This window comes from Macrobrachium rosenbergii, chromosome 36, assembly GCF_040412425.1.
Source record: "Macrobrachium rosenbergii isolate ZJJX-2024 chromosome 36, ASM4041242v1, whole genome shotgun sequence".
Lineage (NCBI taxonomy): Eukaryota > Metazoa > Arthropoda > Malacostraca > Decapoda > Palaemonidae > Macrobrachium > Macrobrachium rosenbergii.
Genome location: NC_089776.1, coordinates 27,173,354 through 27,189,400, shown reverse-complemented (window position 1 = coordinate 27,189,400; position 16,047 = coordinate 27,173,354). Strand labels below are relative to the sequence as shown.

General features: G+C 36.2%; 1 protein-coding gene across 1 annotated transcript in view; it reads right to left on the bottom strand.

Annotated features, from left to right (window-relative positions):
* Window positions 1-890: 890 nt before the first annotated feature.
* Grx3 (Glutaredoxin 3) overlaps window positions 891-16,047 on the bottom strand; it is a 33,072-nt gene continuing 17,915 nt past the window's right edge. Inside the window, exons 6-9 of the mRNA XM_067081078.1 lie at window positions 15,570-15,676; window positions 7,801-7,911; window positions 2,734-2,821; window positions 891-2,541 (exon numbers count right to left, since the gene is read on the bottom strand). Of these exons, the coding sequence (XP_066937179.1) occupies window positions 2,449-2,541; window positions 2,734-2,821; window positions 7,801-7,911; window positions 15,570-15,676 (399 nt within the window). The 3' untranslated portion in view covers window positions 891-2,448. The remainder of the gene's footprint in view (window positions 2,542-2,733; window positions 2,822-7,800; window positions 7,912-15,569; window positions 15,677-16,047) is intronic.

The window sequence follows — 16,047 nt, the reverse complement described above, 5'->3', positions numbered from 1 at the left end:
TGGTGCCATTCAATTACAATTACAAGGATATTAGCTGATTAGCCAAGTTATGATTACAAATGTTGGTGCCATTCAATTACGATTACAAGGATATTAGCTGGCATTTTTCTGCGCTCAATGTAACGGAGTCAGTTGGAAAACAATGATTAAACAACAAAAGGCACCAAAACCTAGGAGCAATATTGGATTTAAAGAGATGATTTTCCTAAATGTTATTAAGACAAAAAAATGCTCTAGAAAACTTTAAAATTTTGCAGGAAACAGTAATTTAAATCAATGACATAATCTCAGAATAAGCTTCATCTCACTTGTCTGTTTCAGCAACAGCAACTGCAAAACCCTTGATATTTACAATGCTAAATATTGATAATTCTCTTGACAAAAATATCAGATATAGGATGGATCCGCTTCTCCAAGCAGAGAATTGCAAAGGGTAGTTCAGGTGGTACAGTAAGATGAGTCCAACAATAAAAAACAATAGAAAATACTTGGCATAAACAATTTCAAGTAATGGTCAGCAAAAGATGATGAAAAGGAATCAAGGATGAGTTTGGCACATAATACAGAGTATTCTACGAAAGGTGATCAACAAACATTTAAACCAATGATGGTAATTTGCTTAAAAATAATATTAAGACCATTCAAAACTTTTTTACTATCAAGAAAGTATATGTTATTCTTTATCTTTATGATCACCCTATATGGCAAAGCCTTTAGTCATATGCCTCAACTCAGTGGTCTTTTTAAACTATGTAATAATAATAATAATAATAATAATAATAATAATAATAATAATAATAATAATAATAATAATAATAATAATAACAACATCCTAGATATTTTTTTTCTTTCCAAATAAAAATTTGCAAAGTCCAGGAAAACACTGTGAATTCATGTTGGCTAATTTATTTAAAGAATTCAATTATGTAGCTTGATGTCAGTCAAATTCGACATAGGACTGAAAGTTCTTTCTTTACAAAGAGTGTAAATTGTCCAATAACAAAAATTCTTAATTCTTAGCTTCACTGTAATGTTCATAAAATTAAGGTTAACACAAAATACATATCAGACAGCATCCTTAAAAATACATACAACCTTCTTTTAGTAATTTGTAAGAGAAAAACTCATGTGTACTATGCAAAATGCATTTTTTATAATTTCAAACAAATCCACTGTTCATAATTACATCTCTGCATAAATGTAAAAACAGTGAAAACATATACAAAATGGAATTACAAGGAACTACACTTACTGAAATCACACCATTTTCAACAATAACAATAGCCTTTCTTGCTTCAACAGGTAAGTCCAAAACAGGCATCACAACACTATACCATCCTTACTTTTAAGTTATGACAATTCTAACTTTAAAAACTCTACTAAGCAATCAGTGCTTGATTCTCCTCAAATGAGGAAAGATCATATTACCTAGACATGACTTTTTATGAGTCCTTTACTACAGTTAAGATGGTGTTCCTTAAAAACCTGGTAACATTCAAAAATTGATTATCATATTTAAGCTTTTTCTCAATCCATACACCCATCAGTTATGAAAAGAAATGTTATTTAAACCAACCAATCTACTATTTTTCATCTTTTGATTGTAAACAGCCCAAGGGGCTTCTAAGGCCAGATATAAAGGGCACGCAGACACAGCAACAGAGGTCATTAACACCTTGTGGCAAGTTACTGTCCCAAATGCAACATTGCAGCTAATCTTAAATAGTTTTTCAATGGCCCTACCTCTGCAATCAGTTTAGGAAACTGAAAATACCAAATTAAAATATTCTGAATGGTATTAACAAACCCTGAGGACTAACTGACAAAATCTCCTGTTATTATCTTTACATCAAATCAACAAGGACTTATAATCCTTGAAAGTTACTGTAGTGTTTGATCAATTAGGAATGCAAAAACAAAATGTGACAAAATGACATTAAAAATACCTTGCGATTTTTAAATTTATTTTGGAAAGACCTTTATATCTCCAAATCCTTTAGCTGGATGAACTAGACATTTTTTATAGCAATGGTGGGTGGTACCAAGGCTACGTTTCAACTGACCAACTCAAAGGTGTGTGATGACAACCATGTATGACAAGCATCATGACAGTACAAAGCAATCTTTGGTGAAACCACAAATAAATCCCGTAAACAGGTTCATAAATAATAGGTTAAGCATAACATCTATACAAAAACACACTGTTTTCCATTAGCCTTTTAAGAAACTAACATGTTAAAAAGGATGCACACTTCTGATAGAAACCATAACATTTCAAGATTGCATCTCATTCAACTTGTAAAAACAAATCTAAACTGGGACCTGATTTTCATATCACTGCATGTATTATGACCAACATAACTTTTCTAATTAGAGCCTATGCTCAGCATTGCACATCCTCATCAGAAAACAATTAGTCATTTCAATTTTACAGCTATCCTTGACATTTCATTCACCTTTCAATGTACCCAACAGCTCTCCAGAGTTCAGTAGTTCCTTAATGATATCTAAACCACCAACTAATTCACCTTTAACATATATCTGAAAAAAAAATATATGAAAATGAGAAAAGAAAAAATTAAGAACAAGGTTATAAAAATAGAGGGAAAAGTGTCATCAAAATAGTGTTCATATAAATATTTACAAGTATCAATTATACACTAAGAACAATATATAAATTTACAAGCCTCAATGTATTTCTGAAAGTATTAGAACATGGAATATCAACTGTACCTGAGGATACGTGGGCCAATTACTATATGTTTTCAAACCCTGTCGTACTTCTTCATCATTCAGAATATCAAAGGTCTCATACGGCAATCTGTAAGATATGTAATACCTCTGCTAATGAGACCTATAGTAACAACAACACAGCAAATATTAAAGGAACACAAATAATTATTTCTTTTGGTTTTCATCTACCTCTACATTGACTAAACAGCAGCTTACACAATTTGAGAAGTGATATTCCATAAAATACAGTACTGTATATTTAACAGTGAACAGTAAATGTCAAACTTCACTAAAGACATCTGGTGCAAGACAGACAGTAACTCAAAAAATATAAATTGTCATAATATTATTTGGATACTTACCTACTGTTAAAGATATAACTCCACACCCATAGGTGAGTCAGCATTCAAACAAAAGATCATCAAACAGTTGACCACAAATAACTGTCTAGTACACCTGTTCTCCACCAGTGTGTTTTGAATGTTTTAACTCTTGTTCGAATGCTTCTTGACAGCCAGCTACATAGTGGGGAGGTTGGGTGGGGTCTACTTTAACAGTAGGCAAGCATCCAATTAATAAATTTCATTATGAAAATTTATATTATTTGAGATAATTTTACCTACTGTTAAAGACAACTGATTCCCACAATGAGAAGAGGATGGCAGGTAGTGAAGCTAGACAAAATCCACTCAGTCAATCGAGCTAAAGGTTTCTTGCATGAAACCCAAAACATTTTACCTGATTTGGAATCCTTTCTGGACCTTACTGTTGCCTTTAGTTGGATTCCATTCAGGGAGCAAGGCTTTCATATGTGTGCTGTGAAGAATAGCCTTGTGAAGAAAACCACTTCAATTCAGACAGAATGAAATAGAAGAGGTACAAAGGGACCCCAGTGCCTGGATCCGAAAGCCCCAAAAACGACAGTCAACTAAAATTAAATACCTTTATTACACAAAGGTATGCTCCTATACAATATATATCCTGTACCTTCATGCTCCCAAAAATGTCAAAACCCAGTTCTTCAGTTCAGGAAGAGAAGTTACCTGCTACCAGAAGTGGACTAAGGGCTTTGCCATTTTCGGAAGTGACTCTGCGTACTTAAGGTAGTGAGCAGTAAAACCAGAACTGCACTTCTACTGCAACACATTAATAACATCCTCAGGCAAGAAATTTGTCATATAACTAAATGAAGTTGCAACCGTTCTTGCATCCTGCATGTTTACCTTCAATACAGGTAAATGTTAGGAGCTAGTTCTCATGTGCTAGCCTGATCAAATACGTCCCAGAGATCATCATGCTCTTTGAAAAAGACATTCTACGCTTTCTAAAGCCACAAAATAAAAGGTTACTTGCCTCTTCCAGGCTTTACCTATCTAGATAAATTTTAATTGGTCTGGCAGAAGAGAGAAGTGTTTCCTCTTTCTTCCCACCCAAAGAGGTTAAATTGGATTTCTTACAGTTCTCAGGAAAACTTAGCCTTAACATCATTCTCAGCTCTCAGGCAAAAAGATAAAATAGCCTTTCCTTTACAACAGTCTTAAACTTACTCTTTTAACTGTTGACAGTGCTTACAAAAAGTGTTTTTAAGTAAATACTTAAATGGTGTTTTTAAGTAAATACTTAAATGGAACTGATTCCAGAGCTCAAAAGGATCTGCAGTTAAAATTTTAGAACTACATCTAAATTCAAGAGACAGACTGATACTGAGTTTTGGAGGTTCAATCTCAACTGATCTCAACACCTTAAGGTGCTAATCATCAGCCAGATCCTGCTGCACATGATGCAATACCGGGGAACACATGGAACTATAACCTCGAAAGTATGCAGCGGAGAACTCTTATTATATCTAAGAAAACAGAAACTTTGATGTATACAGAGGTACAGGTGCTGAAAATTCTTCTAGGATGGCACCAGGAGCAATACACAAACCACTGCTTCTGATACCAGGCCATGGTTGTTTCTCCACTTGATTAAGGATAGAACCTCAGAAACCTTTGAAAAACCCTCTTATTGGGAAGAGATGGTTGAGCATATCCAAGCAGTTAAGTGTGAGATGAGGAAATTAGTGGAACCACATTGAGTCAATTTTTCCTTAACGGAAGAATACAATTTAGATCCACCAAGAGAACTAGAAAGTCTGAAAAACATTCCCTCTGAGGCTACCAGGGCTCTACAGGAGTCATTGAGCAATTCTTGTACTCAAAATTTGTTCAATACTTTTCTTAAGAGTAGATAAAAGGGGAAGGCATGTGCATCTGAAATGAGGTAAACCTAATAAACACATCCATCGCTCAAGCCAGAAGGCCCTGAAAGTAGCAGACTGGACATTCCTGTTCATCCGGGTGCTAATAAGTCCATATTTGAGCACTCCTCCAATTCCACAGTGGCTGTCAGACTTGCAGATGTAATGACCATTCCATCAGTAGAACTTATCCTTCCTGAACCTTCAATTATAAAAAACATTGTCCTTCCGTGGACTGAACTAGAGAACCAATACTTTGTTGTTTAGTTTCTGACTAGGTGTTTGCATTGTAGAAACTCTTCCATATAGCCAAGAGTTTGAACTCTTAAGGATAAACTTACCAGGAATCTTCAACAGTCCTAGCACCAGCCTAAGGTCTCTTTAAGGTTTACTGGGTGTAATGTTAAGTCATTCTATGGTGTATTGTAAGTCAGTCTCACAACACTTAACATAGCTCTTTGTTTTGTGTTATAAGACGAAGGGGAAAAAACTTCAAAACCTGGAAGTAAGTTTACGAAAAAACTTGTTAACTCCTAGTTTCAGTGTCCCTCCTAAAGAACCTGGCGACAATGATGGTCCTGGATTTAAATAAAAGTTTAATGAACATTTGCAATCTATCGTGTTGAGACCACAATGTAAATGTGTCTGATCATTCTGCTAAATTCTCCAGTGAGGCCATGTTCCTAAGAAACAAAGCCTTTACTGCGTAGGAAGCTTCCTTAAGGGCTACAATTCTTTGAGAAGAAGCAAGAAGTGCCTATTAGTCTTCTGACAGAAAAGCCTACAAATTGAAAGAGTCTACCCTCATCCCCATCCAGAGAATGAACTGAGGAGGAGTTAGGGAAGTCTACTAAAAATCATAATGCACAGAGACTATGCCAGAGGAAGCAATATATCCTTGGCCTTCAGAATACCACCGACAAAGTTACCCAACTTGAACCAGTAACTCAGCAAGAAAAGAATTCTTGCTCCTAAAAGACAACACCATATCCCTATGGACAACAAATTCCTCCTGAATACTTGAGGCACTGTACACAAGCCGAAACAAAGTGCTTTAAAAAGAAATATTTTCCCTGGAAATACACACCAAAGAAACATTCACCTACTGCATCAGAGAATGCCTTGACCACACAAGTAAAACACCCTAAGACTCTTCCTCACTAAAACCCTGCTGCCATCACAAACACTTTAAACTGGCACCACAAACTCTCTCAAGCTGGCGCCACATTGCCTATGGTGTTCGGTTACGAAAGAGAGAGAGAGAGTGTGTGTGTGTGTGTGTGTGTGTATGAGAGTTACTGGCCTCCCCTCCCTTCCTCTTTCATCAACCTTCCTCTCCCTGAACACTTTAAGCTGGCACGACAAGCACATACACTCTCTTTGGTCCTCATTAATTAACTAAATCACATAGACCCATAGGACTGGGATGAGGGCAATTTGGTTGAAAGTAATGGTTCTGTATTCATCAACATCATCCTCATCAGTTTTTATATCAGTCTGTCCATTACAAAGGGTCTGATGTGAAATAAACCACACTATCCTCTGTCCTGTCTCTTTCTGCCTGAACTCAAATTTGTCTAAGTATTCATCTATCAGCTTTTTTTTTTATTATTTCTTGGGCTGCTTCTCTGACCAACTGTTCCTCATCCCTTTTCAAGACATATCCAAACTATCTTAATCTTTGTGATCTTAGTCTACTGTCAAGTGTGTGGACACCAGCTTTCTTTACCACTTCCTTATTCATAATATGACCTTTCCTCCAAAGTCTGGCCATGAATTTTAAGTCTAAAATCACATCTTTTCAAAACCATCTGTTTTCAATATCAGTGACCATGTTTCTGCAGCACAAAATAGTATAGGCTTTACATAGTAATGAGTCTTCGCAGTTTTTACTAATGGAGAATTTTGATTTATTATTAATCCAGCTATCTCTCTCCATTTCCTCCACATTGCAGCTACTCTGTGTTTTTACTAATGGAGAATTTTTATTTATTATTAATCTAGCTATCTCTCTCCATTTCCTCCCCACTGCAGCTACTCTGTATTTTCTTACAGCCCTTTCAACTCCTGCTGTACATTCCAATGCATCCCCAAAGTAACAGAAATGCTCTATTTCTAAAACCTACCCATCTACAACAACACAGTTTCCACTTCCCTCTCTTCACTTCTCTTGTAGTATATCATGCACATTGAAAATCTTATTCCATGTAAAATTTGTAATCCTGAGCATCTTTACAACAGCTTTGTTTAGTATACAGCACTGAGTTCACCCTTACACCTTTCACACAACAGCCATATGCACACTATACTGACTGTAATTATCCATTCACTTCTTTTCAAGTCACTGTAACGTGTTTTACATGTTTGCCAGCCCTCCCTCTCAATTTCACTCTTCCCCCTTTCCAAAATCTCCTTGACCTCTTCCTCAGATTCTGCTGTTAACAGTCCTTTTCTGCACTCCCTTGTAGCTTTGTCCACTACAGTGATGAAGAGCCACTCGCCTGGAGTGGTTAACTGGCCCTTCTCTTTTATTTGTATGCATGACACAGTCACTTTGAATTACATGGATTACTTCAAGATACCTCTAGTAGTTATGCTTGACCCTAGTTCCAAGATCCATGGATAAGATTAGACTCTCCAAATAAGCATACTTAAGTAACAAATTCATGGTGAAACAAATTAAAAATAAAAAATTAAAATCCATTTTAGCCACAGAGAAAAACATTGAACAAAAAAAGACAAGTATAATCTAAATAAAAGTGCATAAAAATAAATTTTAAAAATTAAAATACATCATATGTCAAAAACATACATAACATACTCACTTTGTCTCATCTAAAATACCAATAAGAGTACGGGAGAAACCACATCTTGGGGTAGTGCGATCTCCTTTCATGAAAACCATTAAAGGTGCTGTATTAATCAATTCTTTTAGCCTGAAAAGAGGACAAAATATTTACCCATCAACTAACAACAGTAATATATTTGTACTGCTACAATTTGTAAATGACTGACAACATTCAAGGCAAAACTTCAACACAGCACTCTAAAAAATGTTTAATTATCATCTCATATCATAAATATAAACTCATTACTTCCACTAACGCCATTACACCTGGTCAAAGGTGGCAGTCTAGAAGTTCATATGCCACTTATGAATAGTAAAGTCTAGAAGTTCATTGCCACTTATAAGTAGTAAAGGTTTAATGAATGGGTTATGACCTGCCAAACACAGTTACCAAACCCTATGAGTTAGGAATTTTCAATTAAAGAAGACAATGGGATGGGCTTTCCAATGCCCTTTTTTGGCTTAAGCCAGAAGCAAAAAAAAGTAGGGTAAGGCTCTACAGCAGACCCACACTTTTACATTCACTTTTTTTACTTTGTTGCGGATTTTTGTGGAACATATCTTTCAATTTTATGCAGGAACTCTCACCAATTCGCAACTTTTTCTGTGAACCATATCTCTGAAATTATCACTAATTCACTTTTTTTCATAGAGCAACACTGTGTATTCACTAGTACTGTATTTTCTCATTAAAGGATTTGTATAATGAGAGAGAGAGAGAGAACTGAGGTGTTTACATCAAAGTCTAAGCATAGTATAAATGGATTCTGTAAGTGAAATGTTTCATTGATATTTTGCAGACAGAGAACTGTGGCATTTACATCGAAGTCTAAGCACAGTATAAATGGATTCTGTAAATGAAATAACATTTTATTGTTATTTTGCTGTGTTTTTTCATTAAAGGCTATGTATATTGAGAGAGAGAGAGAGAGAGAGAGAGAGAGAGAGAGAGAGAGAGAGAGAGAGAGAGAGAGAGAGAGAGAGAGAGGACAAGAATTTCTAAATAAATTTATGGGAGTTTGTAAGGACTTACCACAAAACAACTAGGTCGATTACGACATAAACCAAGAACTTACTGTACTATATCATATTTTTATCATAAATGTATTTGTACGTATCAAGAAAATACTAATGACCTAACAAACTTAGCATTCTGTTTGGAGGAATGTGTCCCACTGTTCTAAATTACCCACGTATTTTAGATATGCTCTATACAGTAGTACAGTGAACCCCTCAGATTCGCAGGGGAAATACTGAATAGGTCAAACACAATGCTTAAAAACCCCTCTAAAAACATTTTTAGAACTGCCCATTTTGATCTTAAAACCAAGTTAAAAATGCTATACCTGAGTATTTTAATAGCTTTATCACAAAAAGTGCATTTATTCATGAAAATTATATGAAAATACAGTAATTAGTGAATATTTCTCATTGAAAAATACCGAATGGGCGAATTTTCCGCGAAAAATAGATATGCCCACAGAGAAGCCCGAGAATGCATGAGTCCGCTGAACCATGAGAACGCGAATACGGGGGGTTTACTGTACTATCCTAAATACTGTACAGTAAATAACATTTCAAAATCATCTTATAACACAGCAAAATATCAATAAAATGTACGTACATTATGCGCAGTACAGTAGATGATGCACAAAGTTATGTTAGGCAAAATAAAATGTTCATGTCTGAATTACAGGGGATACTTAAGAGTAACAGTTGTATGCAGGTACATAATGTTGTAAGATGACTTTGAAATGATATTGGGGTGTTTTGGGATTATAGTTTGAGGTATACTTTTGTCTGAACTATCAAGTTGGGCAATGAACTGTTAAAATAGGCAGTTATAAGCATTTGAGGGGTGGTGTATATATGTACTTAAGAGTAACAGTTGTAGGAGGGTAATGTGATTTTGACTTTGGGTGTTTTGGGATGATGGTTTGGGGTGTATTTTTGTTTGAAATTATATTAAATTGTTGTATATTTTATCTGAACTATTAAATTAGGCAGTGAACTGTTAAAATAGGCAGTTATAAGCATTTTAGTTTAACGGGTACAGGGTATTTGACAGTTATGAGCAGTTATAAGCATTTTTAAGAGGGGATTTTGCATTTCCACGGATTCTGCATTTCCGTGGTGGGTTCTGGAACCTATCCCCATGAAAAAGTTGGGGGTCTACTGTACCACAAAAGAAGTATTACACTTCATGTCCCACAGCTGCTGAGTTATGCCTCTGTGACTGTACTGTCAGTCATGCCTCCAGTTCCTTTGCTTCTTGTACCATGTGCAAAGTCTTATGATATAAGCTCCAAATGATTTACATGTAGTGCCTCCTCCTCCTGAAGTCTAGCAGATCAGCCACTACTCTGCATCAGTGCATCCACAAAGAGCAAAACTCCTGAGCAATGAGAAACCTGTGGAAATGCTACCCTCAAGTTCTGCAGACCTGCCATCAAAGACCTCTTCTAACAGCATCCAATCAGTAGACAGTGGCAGTTGGCTGGGCTGCAGCTGACTGTAGCCTGAGGAGCTTGCCAGGGACCAAGTTCCATTGGAAGATCATCTATACTATCAGTGCTTGCTACATCTTGTGGGAACATAAATGAGGAGAACAAGCTCTGGATCCTAGCTTTTGTTATTCAGTTCTGCCTGAGTTTTGTCTGTGATGACCAAAATCACCAGTGGGGAGCCCATACTAGGAGCCAATCTCAGCTACTCCTCTCCCTTTTTGGGGATTCAGCTACTGGTGCAAACATTTCTTCCACCAAAGGGCAAACATTTGCCACTGGTAGGTGGTGTCCTCATTAGATTAATCCTTTGAACTGGAGTACCTGGAACCACTTGTTGCTGCCACTAATTTCCAAAAAATATAGGGAGATTTTTCCGTTTGCTGACAATTCCTTCTTGTCTCAGGATCTGGTACTAGAAGTCACATCTATGAGTAAGTGGTGAATTACCCAGATTTCTCCTTGCTGCTCTAAACTAAGGAGCTTTTTAATAAGGTCTTTGAAAATTCCCTGTGGAATCAATCAGTAGTCAAACAGATATAGCTCTGAGGCCTGACGAAGCCACAAGAGAAGTTCTCTAGAGCCACATTGCTCCTTCTACAGACTAGACTGACTAGCATGCACACGTTTTTGTAAACAAGTGATGCTAAACCAAGGGAAGAGGCTATTCTCCTATCTTGGAGGCACTCCTAAAACCTGGGTGTATTCAAGAAAAAGGGGCACAGGTTGTACCCAAAGTCCATTCATGCCCATTTGCTATGGCATGGAATTTCCACAAGAACTTTTCCATATCTGCCTATTATTATTATTATTACTACTAATTATTATTATTATTATTATTAATTATTATTATTATTATTATTATTATTATTATTATTATTATCATTATTATTATTATTATTATTATTTTGTTGTTGTTGTTATTTCAGAAGATGAAACCTATTCATATGGAACAAGTCCACAGGGGCCACTGACCCTGAAATTTAAGCTTCCAAAGAATATGGTGTTCATTAGGATGAAGTAAGAGGAGGTAAAAGGAAATACATAAGGAAGAGATCCCACTTATTAAAAAAAATTAATGAATAGATAAGAATGTATTAAGATGCAAGGAGAATAGTATTAAGGTAGAAATGCATCACATCTTCGCTTGAACTTCTGAAGTTCCAATTGTACAACATCCTCTGGGAGGCCGCTGCCCAATGGTGTAAGGAATAAAGGACCTCTGAACCTGAGAAGTCTGACAGTAAGGCACGTTTACTGCATATTGGTATTGCTGTTCAGAGAATCTGGTTGCTCTCAACAGGTAAAGTACAACTTGTGAAAAACTGACAAAATGAGACGACGCATTGATGGTCCAAGTCATAACTGCTAATATTGGGAAACAGAAACCTACCACCAGAAACCACTCTATCTAAAAGAGATAAATCTCTGGCAGAAGCAGACACCACAATGGAGAATAGTATTCTAGTAAAGAAAGCACAAATGATCTAAAACAGGTTGTACTGATTTTATCACTGTTATAAATATAAGAGGCCTCAAGAACAATATCTAACTTTCATGTGGCATTTGCTGAAACTTTCATTAGTGCTGTTAAGGTCCTAGAAGGAAGGAAAAGAGATGGTGTTGCTACCAGCAAATTATCAAAATCAACTGACTACTGTACAAGAATTACTCTTACCACATACAGAGCACTATAGTATGGAAAGTCTGAAACAGATGATGTAAAGTCAACACAAAGGTGGGAAATGTGAAACAACTCTCATCTTATCAGTTTCAAGTTCAATATGGGATACCAGTAGGCTTGCATGGTGACTGTGCTATGAGGATTATTTGCATTTTTCCTAAACATACAACCACCAAGTCTTTTATATAGATATACTTCAGTGGCACTGGGTCCTGTTGAAGCTTGGTGTTGTTAGCTTGCAGTAAGTGAGAGAGGGAGTGGAGTACCACAACTCGTTTGTTAGCACCACTTTTTGTTTGACAACAGGAACAAATGCTGGGTTGGGTAAAAGGTGGGGTCACGATAAAACTTAAGGTCTGTACATCAAGGAAAAATAATAAATTATCATGAATTTGTTATTTGTTACTATGACAATGCAAACTTTTATCTTCTACATGGAAGTTCTTAGGTAGGAGGTATTGTCCAAAGAACATGACTGATGTTTTCCCCAACTATGACAGCTTCCCAGTCACATATGCCAACAGGTGAAGCATGATTCCTGCAGTCACATATACAGCTTGGCGTATGTGATGTCGAGGCTAACAAGGCCCTGTCCAAGTTTGCCTTCTTGTAGCCTTGCTCTAAGAATCTGGAAGAACCTGGGCTTTCCATGTGTGATGGGAAAACCATTTCAGAATGTAACAATATTATCACAATTTCACCAATGCCACCCAGCCTCTTCTTTGACAGGAGACAGAGGGAGTCACATCTACAGACTCACTTGCATCTGGACAGAGTGGAGCATACATGTCTGTGGGCTGCTATAAACACACACAGAAGTGAGAGAAAGAGAGGTAGTCACCCTTCATTCAACTGACCTTTATGCCAACCATAAACCTTAAATGAAACCTTTTTCTTTCCAATGGAGCTTGGACAGCCACACATGTTGAGTAACCACCAAAGGTGTCCAAAGTAAGAGGTAGTAAAGGTGGTCTGGTGGCTCCAGCTGCCATCCTCAATACCTGAACAACTGAAAAGTTCTTCTTAAATACCAGTGACAGAACTATTCCCAAATTTCAGAGCCCTTCCCTCTGGTATGGAGTGGCATCCTTGCCTAATTTTTATGCATGCTTGACGACTTCCTAAAGCCTGAATGAGACAGTGTTCTTGAACACCTTCCCCTTGTACCTACTAGTACTAACAAACACTCATTGACATTGTTCTAACATGAGTTACAAAACACTGTGCACTTACTGTGTACCTCCCAAACCTGTCCCCATCCCCCAATCTCTCTCTCTCTCTCTCTCTCTCTCTCTCTCTCTCTCTCTCTCTTGTACAGTATTTTTATTGACATTCATGTAATACAGTATAGCATTGTATCTAATATAGTAATGTACATTAGTGTGACATATATATTTTTCAGGCTGTGTATGTCTGCATGTACATACATGTATGCATTGCATTACGGTAAACTAAGCATTTACTGTACATTTGCTTACCCCTCTCTCTCTAACAGTAATCTATTTTTCATAGAGAGAGAGCAAGAGAGAAAGAGACAAACACACAGTAAGTGGTAGTTTATCCTAACACAATGAGTGTTTGTACATATATACTCACACATACACAGACTGGCTAAATTCAAATCATCATAAATTCAACCAGGCTTATCTAAATTATTGGCTTATTTAATAATTCACTACTATTTCTTATATTCAACAACCATTTACTATTTCAATAGCCATGGCTCAGCAAAACATAGGCATACACATCAGTAAATACTGGCATACACAAATACACTGCAGGCAGCTTCAAAACATTTTGGTCAGGCGAAAGCTACGTCTGAAACTGACAAAATCGCAACTTTACTTCATTTAAAATTTGTTTGTATTGATAAAGATAAGCTGCATTTTTAAACCAAGCTTTATAAATTTACAGGAAAATCTATCTCCGAATTATGGTTCATTTGGCAACTATTAGTAATGATGTCTGTAAAACTCAGCTATCCGATGATTTTGAGAATGAGAACATTAACAGAATGCAAATGGTGCATGATTGTAACTGGATAAATTAAAACAACAGTTTTATCAAAATTATCATTACTTTAGATACAACTTTATTATTTAACTTCTATATATGGTAATGTTGGTGAGACAGACTAACTGGGGCCAACAGTACAGTCATACACAATTTTGTATCTCATGCATGGTGCAACTCCCTAAATGAAAGCACTGTATGAGAGAGAGAGAGAGAGAGAGAGAGAGAGAGAGAGAGAGAGGGGACAATACATGCAAGGTGTTTTGTAACTTACTTCAAAATAGAGACAAAGAATGTTAGTGGTCTTTTTTATATATTATATATTTTGCATTTTACATACCTCGTAAGCATACCCCATATGTAGAACTACTTCAATTGGCTACAGTAAGCGTGGAGTTCATCTCAACATGATGCATGCATGCATGTATGTATACACAGGCACACAAACAGTGGCCACACTATGTGCTAGAATGTTTAATAATGTGGTTCTCATGTACTTATAGAGCAGCATGTATACACAGATTGAAAAATATCTTACATACAGCACAAAACCTTACCTTGGAGATAACAAAATATAAACAAAAGTGCAGTAAATACAGTACAGAAATCAAAATACCAAACTGTATTAGGTATGTCAGAAAAACTGTTAAAATCCATAATTGTTTGTTTGGCTTCATGGCCGGGAAGTTTATAGCAGAAGTTCTTTATAATGAGGCAACTACAGGAGAAGGACCCAGCAATTAGGTAGTGAATACACTACATATCTATGGATCCTGAACAGGCACTGGACAGAGTAACTAGACACATAGTTAAATGGGCATTAAAAAGGCAGAGGGTACCAGAAACTCAATAAACCACTGGGTTATTACCATTAACTACACAACCAAGTCACAATTCCAGATTCTCATATGGTTTGCTTGAAGAATTTGTTATTGAAGTGAAAATTGGCACAAGGTAGCGTTAAGGAAATTGGACAGCGAAGTTAGTAGGAACTCAATGGAATTAATTCAAGGTAAAATGCATGCATGCAAACATGATGGAACAAATTTAAGGTAAATGGCAGAAAGAAATGCTGCTGGGTCTAAAGGGAAACTACAGAAAATCTTTATTGGTTATCCAAATTTTGCCAAGCACGGCCCAGACTAAGTGAAGCTCCCTACAGGGCAGATTTTGTCTTAAAAACTGCATCTCTTTAAATACTTAACTGTTACATAAATCAAATACAGTGAAGATTATTACAAAAACTTAATTGTTGTTCAGTTTCCAAAACTTGTTATTTGCTTAACTGCCTTATTCAGATTAAACAATGAAAGGCTTGTAGCCAGGGGGCATCTTTGTCCCTCTGGTTTTGAATATCACAACTAAGTGCTTCCACCTGGCTGTAAACTGAGTCACTGGTGAAGTAATAGGCTTTCTTCATATGAACACATCCTTAGAGGAACACAGTGTCACTTCTAATCAGATAACTCATCAGATATACATTATAATTTTATTCTACTACGCTATACGATTATCAAAACAAATTACTTGGAGACATTTTCTTACCTATCTTCTAGCTTCTTCTTCTTGGGCAACATTGATGCTAAATCTCCAGAAGCATCCATTTCTTTCAAGATATCTAAACCTCCAACAAGCTCACCATCAATATACAGCTATAAAGAAAATATTTAAACTACAAACTTTATTTTAATCATGCAAGGTCCAATATGGATATGTTTACATGCAATTTCTAAATATATGAAAGCTACATTTAAAATTTATTAACAAACATTTTAACAAGGCCATGGAATAGACAATGACATAATCACACATTACTAGAAAATTACATTAACATGTAATTGCTGGTAATTTAACCAGAAAGGTTCAGCTACTTAGGGGATTAGGGGACACACTTGACTACAAAGCAGGAGTTGAGAAAGCAGTTAGAAAGCAAACAGCTGTAGCATGGTGGAAACAGAGACTGCTAACCTACTGGTAAATAAAATTGCCTTTTAGTAGAGATAGAAAAGACTTACAATGGCAC